Genomic DNA, 14,661 nt, shown 5'->3' on the forward strand with positions numbered 1-14,661 from the left:
GGGGCTGAGGAAGGAGAACATGTTTAAATTATGCAATAGAATGGAAATCAGGAGCGAGTCGGGGTGGGTTAACTTTTTGAGATATGGGTTCACCTTTGTGTAGGAATGACTGACTAGCAGCCTGGGAGGATCTCTACCTAAGGAGAGATCAGATCCCAGCTGGCAGAAAGCAGAGTCATGCCACTGATGCTTTGAGCTAACACCGCTAACTAAGAGATTTCAAGGCTGAACACAAACTCTGGCTCCCTGAGGAGTACAGTGTCAGGAGAGAGTGGGTTGCCTCTGCAACTCCTCTACTTCCAAACAGTAAAAGAACTTGGCGAAAATGCCTTTTGCCAGCTCCCTACAGGTCTCCACTTCCCAGAGTCAGAGGCGACAGCCTGTCCTCTTTGTGAAGTAGCGGGATGTTAGCAGGCGGTCTCTTCCCCATCCCTTTCATATACGCACATATCTCGATTGAGCATTAGGGCAGCTGTTTTCAATCACTACATCCATTGGTGTCTGCACTGCTATAAAACAATGTCTCAGCATAATGCTCAGTAGTCCTCCATCTTCCGGGGTTCTTCCATACCACTGCCAAGCCCCTCCTCTCTCTTCTACTCTCCTCAGTGAAGTCAGAAAATCTCACTCGTTCCCTCAGCGGAGCACTGTGCCGGTATGGCCATAACTGTCATTGTGTGTTGATCGTCTGACCTCCCTAGACTCAAAGTTCAGTGAGGGAGACAGGGATTAAACATCTAAAAGTATTTCACTCAGCTGTGACAGCTACATTAGAAGAGAACATGTGTTATCCCAAATGAATTATCCAGAGGGACCTGCCTGCACCAGGAAAACCGGCATAGAGGTCACAAACAAGATGTCTACCAAGACAGAGTCTGAAGGATTGGGATATGGTGGGCAGAGAAGACACCCCAGGAGATTAGAAGCCCGTGTGAGGGAGCTGTAGCTTGGAGAGACAGACTTGCAGAGGGCAGGGGCCTGTGTGAGGGAGCTGTGGCTTGCAGAGGGCAGGGGCCAGCAGGACAGGTTTCAAGACAATAATGGGCAAGGTCTCAGAGTCTGCCCTAAACGTTGAAGACTTAGTTCTGTGAAGATGGAAATCACATTGGGTTTTATTTTTTAAAGTCTTTCATATTTTCATGAGTGGGTGTTTTGCCTTCATATGGGTATGTGCACCAAATGCATCAAACGCCCATGAAGAATTAAAGAGAATCCTGGATCCCCCGAAACTCAAGTTACAGACAGACCATTGAGAGCTGCCACATGGGTGCTGGGCACTGAACCCAGGTCCTCCCTAAAAACAACAAGTGCTTTTCACCACAGAGCCATCTCACCAGCCCTAACAACTGGGTATTAAAGAGGGTGGTGTGGTTGGAATTTTACTAAGGAACATCACTAGGCATGAGGAAGGTGATGAACTGTGGGGAGCACCATGGAAGAAGCTGCTTGGTTGCCAGGCACAAACTGAGAGCAGTGTGGATCTGGAGGGCTCCCGTGGCTACACGGTGACTGAGAAAACCCCAAGATCAAGTCAGAAGGCAGGAGAAACAGTGCATACAGGAGAATAAAAGGCCAATGGTTTTGGCTTTGAGTAACCTGAGAAATGATGTTACCATTAACATAGAACACATATTTAAAGATGAGAAAACACGGGTTCAGAGTCAAGGTGCCTGAAAGGAGTCCAAAAAGAGGTTCAGTGGCCAGCTGGATCCATGAGGCAGGGGGCACCATTAATGAAGATGGTTTCAGGTTACTGAGGTCTGGGCTGGAGAAGTGGTTCAGTGGTTAAGAGCACTTGCTGTCCTTCCAGAGGACTGTGTAATCCCTGTGGCAACTCACGACCACCAGGAACTCCAGTCCCAAAGAATCTGATTCCACCTTCTGGCACTGTATGCAGTGTGGTTCACAGACATATATACAGGGAAAACACTCACACACATAAACTAAGACTGGAAGATTAAATCACCAGTCAGATATGCTACTTTTAAAAATGTGTTATGAAAAGTGGGTTTGTCCTGATAACCGTACTATTCAAGATGATGGCCAGAAACCACAGTTAAGCTACCTGGATGGAAATTAATTAAATAAGGAGGCTAAAGTGAAGGCTTGTCAGTTAAGAGCGCTGGTTGCTCTTTCACAGGACCTGGATGCAATTCCCAGCACCCACATGACAGCTCACAACTACCTGTAACCAGTCCTGGCTGATCCAATGCCGTTCTCTGGCATCTGTGGGCGCCATCCATACACACGGTACAGAAACATACATGTAGGCATGGGCTGGCTAGTCTTAGGTCAACTTGACACTAGTTAGAGTTATCTGAAAGGAGGGGACCTTAACTGAGAAAATGCCACCATACAATACACCTGTAGAGCATTTTCTTAATTAGTGATTGATACGGGAGAGCCCAGTCCACTCCTGGGCTGGTACTCCTGGATACCATAAGAAAGCAGGCTGAACAAAGCTGCGGAGAGCAAGCCAGTAAGCAGCACTCCCCCGTGGCCTCTGCACCAGCTCCTGCCTCCAGGTTCCTGCCCTGCTTGAGTTCCTGTCCCGACTTCCTTTGGTGATGAACAGCGGTGCGTAAGTGTGAGCTGAAATAAACCTTTTCCTCCCCGACTTGCGTTTTGGCCATGGTGTTTGATCACAGCAATAGAAGCCCTAATTAAGACAAGGCAAAACACCTATACACATAAGGTAACGAAACAATTTTAATTAAGTCCTAATTCAGTGTCTCGATGGCACTATTTGAAGTGCCTTGTGCAGCTGAGACTCATGTGTTAGTATAGAGGCAACTTCTATCACCTCAGGAACCTATCAGAGACCCCGCTATGAAAGCCGAGAGAAACAGCTTCCAGACAGCAGATGCAACATGACCAGACGTTCCTGCTGCCATGTCTTGTCCTCCATGATGGATCCTTAAACTGTGACACAAAGCCAGCCCTCCTTCACCAAGCTGCTTATGTCCCAATGATGAGAAAATTAAAACAAACACCACCAGGGCTTCCAGGACAAACAACAGCTGATATATTTTTTTAATTTAATAAACTACATTAACAAATAATATAAATTAAATATACTTGTAATTATTGAATTATTCTACCAAAATGTATATAAAATTATTACATACATGGGTGCCTGAATTGTGGGTGTAATGTCAAATGTGCTAAGCTCGCAAGGGCCTTGGGTTCCTTACCCTACAGTGTGGCGGACCCTGTGTTCAGAACTTCTGGTGAGCAAACTTTCCTGTTTGGTTTATTCCCAACCCGATTTAATCTGCGCTAGGTCACAGGGAACAGTTGGGTTCCTCCCTTAATAGTTCAGATCACCAGTCTGTGACTCAGAGCCCAGGGTACACTGCTTCGTACTCTGTTCAAGGTTAATATTAGCGCCTTCTTGAAGGAGCATTGGAAACACAGTGCCTGAGGCTAAGTGGGAAAGAAGCCTCTGGATTTCGGGGGTGATCACTGGCGTTCAGGCTTTGGGGAAGAGCACTGAGACACCCTTAAGATGCCTCTTCTCACATGGCGTTCAGCATGACGTCACCATCGCTTTCACTCTTTTCCATAGACTTCATAGACAATTCCTGCCTTCTGGATGCTGGGCAGCACAACTGAATAAAATTTTTATCTTTTTTAAAAAAAGGATTTATTTTAATTTTAATTATGTGTCTATGTGTGTAGGTCTGTGCATATGAGTAAAGTACCTGCAGACACCAGAAGGTGGCGCCAGATCCCCTGGAACTGGAGTTGCAGATGGATGCCAGCATTCAAGTGCTGGCAACCAAACCGAGGTCCTCTGGAAGAGCAACAAGCGCTCTTAAACACTGAGCCATCTCTCCAACCCCCAAATGCTTGCCTTTACACGGCATGAGAATACTTAAATCTCTTCCAGTGTGCTGCTCTGCCATGTGCTCTGTCTTTTTATTGAGATAACTGCCCTTCTGTATTGGGCTATCTTTATTAAAACATATTTCAGTGCCTTGTTCCATCTCGGTGATTTTTAAAATGTATTTGCTTTAGTCTCATGCACTGGGTGGAATTTATCTGCATTAATCATTTTTTTGTTTCCAGTGAAACCTCTTTCATGTTTTACAGCCTGCCATGAGAACAGACACTGACACATTCCTGCTGGGTCATTCTTTGGGTTGGCAGAACACTGTTCATATTCAAAAACACTGATTTCCTATGAGATCCTCGTGTGTCGGCTGCCTCATTTGCGAGGCAAAATTATATGTGTAGCACTTGAGACATCTATGAAGGGAGCTGTTCGATTAATATCCCAGTTATATCTATAGGTACAGAATGTGGTTTTGCACCTTAGCCATCTTCTATGCTAGTACAACAGACAGCTTCTACCAAAAGCCAAAATACCAGCATCACTCGGGACAGGCAAGTGCATCTGGGAGGATGGGGGCATCTGGGAGGGTGGGGGCATCTGGGAGGGTGGGGGCATCTGGGAGGGTGGGGGCATCTGGGAGGGTAGGAACTTGATGCCTCATCTGTAAGGCAGTAAGAGCTGATATGCAGTGTGCAGAGTCAGCCGTGAACACGTGAAAATCCATAACCTGACAGCTCTACTCAGGAGAACTGATCCTGATTATGATATCTGCATCAATAATATAACATAATATAATATAATATAATATAATATAAATGATTAATAGTAGACTAATTAAATCACACGTTTACTAGGCCTTTTGACACATATCTGCCGGCTTGGAGAGGCTGAAAAACCACCATAGCTCTTACTGTGAATGGCTGAGTATGCGCATACAAACAGAGCATACTTAGAAGAATGAGTTTTGATGTGAATTTTGTTAATTTTCTCTTGTCTGGATTTTGTAATTTTTCTATAATAAATGCCTAGGCTTTTAAAGTTACAATATTCAATCATATGCCCATCCAACCAACCATTCACATATAAACAATGATTGGTGTTGAAGCCCCCCTACCCCACCCCAGACATACTTTTCAAGAATGCACACACTCTGAAAGTGTCTGGCAAGGACGCCTCATCGCTGAGTAAATCTGGTGACCACCACCCCTCCTTGCTCAGCTGTCCTCTACCTCACAGGCAATGATGGATCATGCTCACCAAAGTCTCCCGGACACAGGGTGTCTGTAGCAGCCTCCGGACCCCACTCTCCACAGTGACTCCCAGCCAGTTGAGTGCTGCCCAGCACCAGAGGTCCTCATAGCTGCCATGCCAGTAGCTCACAAACGCGAATGTCATCGCGGTAGAAAGCAGTGTCCCCAGCAGGCCATGCTGGGACCCACCCAGTGGGATATACACATACCTGCAGGAAGAAGAACTGTGAGAAGCTATGCTGACAGGGGTGGGGTGGGGTGTACCTGCCTCTCTCTGCTCTCCCGCTCGACTCTCTAATACCAACAGTATTGTTGATGGTACGGAAAATCCCACTTCCAGGAAGCTGTAGCCATCCCTTGAACCAATTTTCCACCTCACTCATTGTTGACAAAGCCGCAAACCTCCACAGGCCGTGGTTTTAGGTTAGATGAACATTCACACCAAGGAGCCCTCACATTACGGCAAAATTCACTTACAAGAGGTGAGAGGGGCAGCAATAACTTGAGAGCCTCTGACAGATGCACCCAGTTCTGGAGCCCATTACTAGGTGCCAACCATTGGAAGGACAGTGACCATCATGGCCAATGTGCCTTTCACAGTGCAGACAACTAAATTTATGGTAAACCCATCGTTTCAACTCAGTTGCTAAAGACAGGCCCTTACAGGGCAGGAGTGGGGTGGATAAGAAGGGAAACGGGGATGAACCCAATTCCATATGGCAAGTGACCCAGATGGAGAGGAGTGTAAGACCACAGTCTCTTATCCTCTGTCCCATTGTGTGGAATCCTTAGGTACTTCCCCAAGTAAGTAATGCCCAAGGTTATGAGAGTCCAAAGTGCCAGAGCATGCCCTCCTCTGTGGCTTTAAAAGCCCACAGGCCTTAGTTCTTTGTGATCAGTTTCTCTTTGTCCCTCATCTGTCAAGGAAGGGACAGAGACCTTTAACTGAAGACATGATGTCTACAAAATGAAGATCTATAAGGATTTTTTTACTTGATTCTTTGAAGCACCATGTGGTTCACACCTGCCATCCCAGAATCCCTAATGGTTTAGTATTTGTACTGTACATGTGATACTTGCTTACTGTGGAAAAAGCTTTATTTAAAAATACATTTTTGATAGAACTGCTTTTCAGAAGAAGCCAAAATCAATAAAAATTAACCAGATCAGAAAATAAACAAAAACTATGTAAGTATTTTATTTGAAATAATTTAAACGATGAATAAAAATTAGGCATATTACCGAGAAGCCCAGTGGAGATTCACTAGATATGTACATTGTGCAATGTGATTGGCCCCTCAAACTCTTTTTTCCAAAATCTTGGCTCTAGAACTCAAGACCTTGTACATGCTAGGAAAGTGTTCCACCATATCTCAGCCTCCCTCCAACTTCTGTCTTTCTTTATGGTAAAATTCAGCATCATTCCTCTGAGCATATCTAAACACACATATGCTACTGTCTTCAGTAGTCACTGTCAGGTCCCCAAAACAAGTCCCACTCCGTTCCTGTGGCTCCTCCCAGTTCTCTCTCCATCCCCTACCCTAAACCTCCTCTTGCCCTGCCTCCTTTCTCTCCTCTTCCCCTCTCTCTACTCCCGCCCCCTTCTCCTGTCATGGCCAGGTCTGTTCTGCTGGCCATGATCAGTCTGCCATTCTCTCCCTTCTCAACCACACCATGGAGCGAACATGTCCTCACTTCATTCAGTCACTTCCCATACACAAAGATGACTGGACTTCCCATTCTGGCTGACTGGGATTGGCTAACTTGACTACTGACTGACAAGGACTACCTGTGGCTGTGCCTGAGGTCGAATTTTAGGTTTCACTTAACCACTAAGCTGCATGCAAATTCTCCTCCACACTTTCCCTTGACCAGGCTCCTCTACCCCAGCTACACCTTGGTGCCCATGCTTGGCTGGCCTGCACCACCCAATCTTAGCAAAAATTCTGTTAGGTCAGTTTAGAGGGAGTCCCTCCCTGCCCCATAGATCACCCTTGATATTCTAATTCCTTTCCCCTCCCCCAGACACTTTAGTCAGGCTAGAACTGTGTTGGAGACTGGGGTGGTGGCTCAGTAGGCAAAGCACTTGCATTGCAAGCACAAGGACCTGAGTTTGACTCCCAGAACACCCTCTTTCCCCCAAAAGTGTAATTTCAAGGGCAAGTGTAATTCCAGGGCCAGGGAGGCAGAGAAGGGGCTGTGACTCGTTGCTCTCATCTACCTGATGAGCTCAGGCCAGTGAGACACCGTCTAAAGCATGTTGACAGCACCTGAGAGATGACACTGAAGTCATCCTCTGGCCTCCACATGTGTACACACATGTACATGTACCTGCACACACGTGTGTCTGCACATGGACAGGTACACAAAGAATCCCACTAGGTCTACCTACCAGAGTCTCCCTAAATCCCAGTGTCTCTCCAGCAATTTTCCACTCAATGAGCATAGAGTCGGTGAGGCTGTGCTCTGTGGGTGTGGGTCTTATCCACCTCGGGTGTGTTCACAACAGTTTCCTTCGGAGGCCTTGCTCCATCCTCCACATCACAGTATTCTCTGCACAGAAGGTGTATCTAGCAGGCCAGTGATTTTCTAATCTCCCTCACTCTGTAATATCTACAATTTCTCTCACTCTCAAATCTCTTTGTAGTTTAGATGATAAATCATACCATCACCTTAGCTAACCCCATTTTAGAAGCAAGGAACCGAGCCTGACAAGTTAGTTTGGTCAAGAAACCGAGAAGGGCCAAGATAAGACCTAGCCAGCATCGCCAAAGCTAATGTTTTTCTCTGCACCCAAGACTCATTCCAAAGACCCTCTGCCTTTCTCCCTGGTCAGAAAGAGGGCTAGACCCATGTTACAATGGAGCCACTTCAGAAAGGGGTAGAAAATAAATCCATCCCAGGCACCAAATCAGGAATGATGTACCTATACATTAGGTGTCTATACATTGGGTGCCTATACATTTGATGTCTATATATTATGTGTTTATACATTAGGTGTTTATACATTAGATATCTATACACTGGGTGCCTCTACAATAGGTACCTATACATTAGGTGTCTATATATTATATGTTTATACATTAAATATCTATACATTGGGTGCCTATACATTAGGGGCCTATAAATTAGGTATCTACATATTAGGAATTGGTGTGCCTATACATTAGGTGTTTATACATTAGACACATACATTAGGCAGCTATACATTAGGTGGCTATATAAGACATGTTCCTGAAGCGGCTGAAGATGGCTCTGCTTATGCTGTGAGCATAAGGACCTGAGTTCAATTCCTAGATCGAAACACTAAAATCAAAGCTAAGACAGGTGGATCGCTGGAAAGTGCCTCTGGACTAATGGGTAAACTCCTGGAAAGGGGGGAGGCTGTGCCTCAAAAACACAAACAAAAACATGGCTGTCGTCTGAGAAACAACATCCAACACTAGCCTCTGGCTTGTCTACACATAATCTTATACACACATGTGCACAGACACACACACACACACACACACACACACACACACACACACACTGCTCACATGCATGCACACAGAATCCTGTACACACATGTGCACATATAATCTTGTACATACATGTATACAGACACACTCTCTCTCACACGCCACACACCTGCACACATGCATGCACACACAATTCTGTACACACATGTGCACATATAATCTTGTACATACATGTATACAGGCACACGCTCTCTCACACACCACACACCTGCACACATGCATGCACACACAGTCCTGCACACACATGTGCACATTCACACAGGGAGTGCTCCTTCTGCTTCCAGCACTTACTTAAGCCTTCAGGGAATCAGAGAGAAACACAGACCTGAGATGTGCCTGTGGTAATATGGCCATGCCTGGCTGTGAAACAATGGGCCCATCTTGCTCTGAGGCCACACGCCACGGTGCCAGGTCCACAGAAGGCTTGACAGTGTGGGAGGGAAGGTGATGAGGGTAGAAAGTGGAGTATGAGAGGATGAACCCATGTGGCACCGGGGATGAGGTTCTCTGAGCAGAGGGAAAAGCGCTGGGTGCAGCTGAAGGGACACCAAGGAGCAGGCAGTGAGCAGGAGAGTCTGCAGGGGCACAGGTCTTACTTGGAGCTCTGCTGCCCCCTAGAGGCTTCTTGGTTATCGGCGTGCACTATTCAGCAGGGGTTTCGGATTCCGACTGGAATTTCTGTGGCCTCTTCCCCTGCACATAATGATCATCTTCAGTAGCACTGAGAACGACTATGGTTAAGGGAAACATTGCAGTATTTACAGACTTGGTCACGTGCTAAAGGTCATATGCACTAAAGAGAAGTGAGCCACGGAAGTCAGAAAATCCAGTACAGAATAAAAGCTGGCCATGACTCTCACCGGTGAGACACGGCATTGGGACCCATTTGCAAGCTCGGAAACCTGCAACAGCCACCCCTTCCTCACCATGGAGCTATTTTAAACCATAAGCTCTTTGCTTTCAAACATGACAGCTGACCCAAAAAAAAAAAGTCTGAAAATCCTTTATATTCCAGAAATTAAGATATTGCAGGTCTCCAAGGGTATAGAGCTGCTTTGGTCCAAACCAGAGGAGGGTAGAGCCTTCCCTGCTCACTCTGGAAGACAGTAGGTTTGGCAAGAAGGGGGAATGGGGATTTCTCTTTAATGCATCCTACCAGCCTGGTTCTGTGGTTACTAAGAACAAAGGCATGTCTGCCTCGGAAAAGCAGTCACATGAACCACTCTGATGAGCTGCACAGCCACTGACCTGGCAGAAGACCCACTTAGCACAGCAAAAACATAAAGGTCTCTTCTTGGGGGGACACTGAGTCAGCATGAAGCCTGATCTTGCCTGACCACTTGGGTGGTCCCTGCCGGTATCTCTGCAGGCCTCACTTTCCTGCAAAAACACCTTGCAGAATTCACACAATGTGGACGGCCCATGGAGGACGCTACATGCACTAGGTAGATGACATTCACAATGTCTGCCCCTGACTGGGTGCCCATGCCAGGCTCTCTCTGCACACTGTAGACAGCCACCAACACAAGTTTCCATGGAATAATGAAGTTTGTTTCGCCAAGTTAAATCTAATGCGTTCCTGACACCATTATCACAATGGGAGTCGTCCTCCTCATGGGAAATGGTCTCCATATTTGGTCAGATCTATAGATGACATATCTGATAGTCTTTTCTGAGGCAAGGCCTCTCACTGGTCTCAAACCCATGACGATCTTCCTGCCTTGGCCTCGTCAGTGCTGGGATTGCACCCATGCATTGCCTTTTATTAACTAATACTGGGTCATCTTGCTTGGGCGAATAATGTTCCTTTATGAAGATGTGCATTGATAAAACATTAGGATAACCCCAGAGGGCACCAAAACACATCAGAACCACACTAGGGAAGGAAGCCAAAGCAATGTCCTCCCCGGTTAATTTGACCACGAACGAGCCTATGTTTCAATTCCTCACTTCTCCCCACATTTGCCCATAGCTTGTGGTTACTAGCTGATCTGTGGTCTGTCCATTGTATGCATCTGAAACTGTGTCGTTAGTTGTGTCTGCATGTTATACCTCTCCCTAACCATGAGCTTCGCTCTGTATTTATTGAACAAATGCAGAAATCAAGTTATGGGGATGAAGTGAGGGGTTCTTCACAGAATCTTCAACAGTTTCACAGGACAGATGCTTGACTGACCCTGATTACCACTCAAGATTGCAACAGACATTATCAAGCTATACCTATGTTGTTTGCGATGTTTAGAGTAGAATCTGTTTTATGATTGCTTTGAAGCCGTTGGCTGCTTTCAGCAGATGATCGACATAATATATATACGCACATGGGTCAGGGAATGGTAGAGCACATAGCTTAGGATTAAAGCTAGGGTTGTAAAAGCTGATTGTGTGGGAAAGCTAAGGCAAGCAAGGTTGGTTACATTGTTCTCTTAAAGGCGAGGTTACATTGTTCTCTTAAAGGCGAGGTAAAAGTAAACAGGCTGAGTGCACCATAGGCTTGCAGGTTAATTACACGGTCTTAAATGATCTCAAGACACATAATTAACCCGGCCGAAAGGTCCAACAGAGATCAGTCTCTTTGGGGGGTCAAGAAATTCTTCAGAACAATGTATCACTACAGACATGTTTGGACTGGTGAACTCCATTAGCTACAATTGAGTCAGGTCAGAGGTCAGAGATCAAATATTCATTACTGGACAGACTAAATGATTGCCTGCTACAGTGACCAAGCTGGCACCCAGAAAAGGTCAGGTCAGTCAGAGGTAGGGCACAGGATGTCGGTGGGAAGATGGGTGGGTGACTGTGAGCAGTTCCTGTGAAGGGGAGGACAGTTTGACTAACCCCCCTCCCCCCATGGCCTCCACAAAGAACACCTCACAAACATGCCTGCAGTGGGGCCAGGGTGATGACAGTTCATGCAGGTAACCTGCTGGGCTTAAATTCAGTCCATTTTCACCTTTCTCAGGAAGAGCCCTCTAAATTTTCTAGCTCTCCCTTTGACCTAGAGAGTCACACAGAAGGTGTACTGCTTCCCAAAAATGTCTCTGAAGGCAGGGCTCTTCTATTACGGCTGCCATTTCAGCCAAATTCCAAGATGACAACAGGGCTAAACAGGCGAGGAAGTATGATCCTGGGGGGTGGGGGGAAGTGTGTGTGTGTGTGTGTGTGTGTGTGTGTGTGTGTGTGTGTGTGCATGAGTGCGTAAACAGGTGAGGAAGTATGATCCTGGGGTGGGGGGAAGTGTGTGTGTGTGTGTGAGAGTGTGTAAACAGGTGGGGAAGTATGATCCTGGGAGGTGGGGGGAAGTGTGTGTGTGTGCATGAGTGTGTAAACAGGTGAGGAATTATTATCCTGGGAAGTGGGGGGAAAGAGTGTATATGTGTGTGTGTGTGTGTGTGTGTGTGTGTGCGTGCGTGTGCGCATGCGTGTGCACGTGCACATTTCGGTGTTCTACATTAGCCAATGATGGTCTGCAGGTCAAATCTCCATCCTACAAGGCACAGATAAAGGTCTAGTGTTTTATTTCTCATTATAAAGCTAAAAATTACTTATAAAGGGTTTTAAAGGAGGATAAAAACAAAAATGAATATAATTTGCATTACTATCTTTCCCTTCAGTGCCGATCATAATGGGACTTTAATAACTAGGAAACCACAGTTGGCTAATGGGCAACCATAAAGTTGCTCATTTTCAGAAAGCAAGGAGAGAGGTCTACCTGCAAAGCAGAGAGGATATTCTGAGCCTGGAAAATTCTCTGCTCCTTCACTAAAAGGTCGACATCTTTTAGTAGAGATGCCTTATGGGGTACTAAGAATTCTATGTCCTGTCTCTCAGGAAAAAAAAATGTGGAAATTATAAAATAAAATCTAAACTACCCATAGTGGTGGCTCGTTCCTGTAATCTTAGCAGGCAGGAGGCAGAGGAGCAGGAGGATGGCTGTGAGTTAGGCTAGCCTGAAGCAATGAGTAAAACCTTGTCTCAAAACAACAGCAACAACAACTCAGTCAAGTCCATCTCCTCTGTATGCAAACATCCGTGTTTATGTAATTAGATGCCCATAGTTTAAAAAAAAAATCTCTATCTTGCAGCTCACAGAGCTGGTAGCTCTGAGGAATGAAGTGCTGTGCCTGACGCAGGACTATGCTTAAAGCCTAGAGAAACATCCCACTCAGTCTTCAGAGTCCAAAACCCAGAGCTCATGCCTCCAGAGGTCTGCCTTTTGGGGCAGGAAATGTTGAAAGGTTGCAAGGGCCAGCCCAGGGCAACAGCAGAGTGCAGGACAAGGAGAGCATGCTCACGAGCGGAGCCTGTCAGATGCCCGCTCCACTGCAGAGCCTCAGCCAGTGTGGACAATGGCTTCTTCTGTGTGAGTGTCTGTGGAGATCAGATGAGCTTTTGAAGAGGCTTCGGAAGGCTTATGTTCCCTGCTTCATTATGGCAAAGACACTTAGAGATCCCAGCCGGCTGGGTGTAAACAAGGGGACAGTGAGGCCAGGCAGGTCTCAGGGATGTGTTCATATTGCATGGATGAGTAATGCCCCCTGCTCCCTCCTCCCTGCCCTGGTAACTCCCACTCTTCTCTCTGCTCTCCACACCTCACTACAATGGCTCCCTTCCATAAGTGGATGGTGCAGGAGATGTTGGACCCCTGGCTTCTCTCAGCAGAACACTCCCCAGGTTCCTTTTTCAATGTTGCTCCAACAGGGAGGATTTCCTGATTACAGATGTACACCTGCACACTTACTAATGGGCCGGCCGCACAGACAATAGCTTGCTACTTGTCACAGATTGGATCTAAAATGTCCCTTCCCCCAGCAGGTGTTCTGGAAGACTGTAGTGCCTTCAGAATGTGAGGCCTGTTTGTCCAGAAGCAGGCTACCTGAGGCAGGCCTGCGTTGTCAGCTTCCTACCCATACCTTACAGACAAAACCAACAGGTTCCTGCCACTGCTGACAGATCCCTGTCACCATCTCCTCTGCCCCTCCTCCTCCTTCTCCCTCCTCCCCATCCTCCTCCCTCTCCCTCTTCTCTTCCTCCTCCTTCTCCCTCCTCCCCATCCTCCTCCCTCTCCCTCTTCTCTTCCTCCTCCTTCTCCTTCCTTCCCCGTCCCTCCTTCTTCCCCTCCCCCTCCCTCCTCCCCATCCTCCTCCCCCTCCCTCTTCTCTTCCTCCTCCCCCTCCCTCCTCCTTCTCCCTCTCCCTCCTCCCCTCCCCTCCTCCCCACCTCTTCCACACCACATCCTCAGAGACTGAACCAAAACAAACCTCTTCAGCTGCTTCTGTCTGGCGTTTTGTCACAGGGATGAACAATTAATTGATATACTATATTTATAAGCAAAAATGGAGAAAACCAAAGGCAGATGACAAAAGCTTCATAGAGATCCATATATTTATTCCTCTGACTCTGGTGTGGGCTTCTTAAGCAAGTGCATTTGTCAGAAGGTATCAAACTTTAATAGGAATAGCTTCAAACTGTCAGTCACATTCCACAAAGCCGTCTCGTAAATGGCGTCATCACAGAGACAAGCACTCCTGTGTCTTTTGTAGCACATGAACTCCGTCCTGCTGACCTGAGGATCTCTAACGATCTCTTTACCCAGCACCAGCAGCGGATCCAGGCCTAAGTGTGAAGAGGTGAGTGCTGTGAATTCAACCCCCTGCTGCTGATGCTTAACCCGGATGTCAGCCAGGTCTCCTCCACACATGTGGAGTTGAGGGTGTGTTGATGAATGAGGATAAAGACAGCCTACCACAGACCAGACCATGCATCTCCAATACTCTGCCACTAAGACACTATGGCCCTTCCAGTCAGGATACGCCTTACCTACAAAAGTCACTGAAATGTCCCTTGAAATGAGTGGCTACTGTGTGTGTGAGGGGGATTGTGTGTGTGTGTGTGTTAGTTTGATATTGGTAAGTATACATGCATGTACATTATGTAGTTTATCATATATATATATATATATATATATGGTACACACATATAGTTTGGAATACACACACATATAACATATAGTTTGGTATATATATATATACACACACACACACACACACACACA

The 14,661-nt window shown here is 46.5% G+C and overlaps 1 protein-coding gene across 1 annotated transcript in view; it reads right to left on the bottom strand.

The window, feature by feature from the left end:
• The window catches only part of Hhat (hedgehog acyltransferase), a 225,721-nt gene that overhangs the window by 63,202 nt on the left and 147,858 nt on the right, over positions 1-14,661 (bottom strand). The window contains exon 9 of the mRNA XM_032915511.1: positions 5,096-5,297. Within this exon, the coding sequence (XP_032771402.1) occupies positions 5,096-5,297 (202 nt within the window). The remainder of the gene's footprint in view (positions 1-5,095; positions 5,298-14,661) is intronic.

The sequence above is a fragment of the Rattus rattus genome, chromosome 10, assembly GCF_011064425.1.
Source record: "Rattus rattus isolate New Zealand chromosome 10, Rrattus_CSIRO_v1, whole genome shotgun sequence".
Lineage (NCBI taxonomy): Eukaryota > Metazoa > Chordata > Mammalia > Rodentia > Muridae > Rattus > Rattus rattus.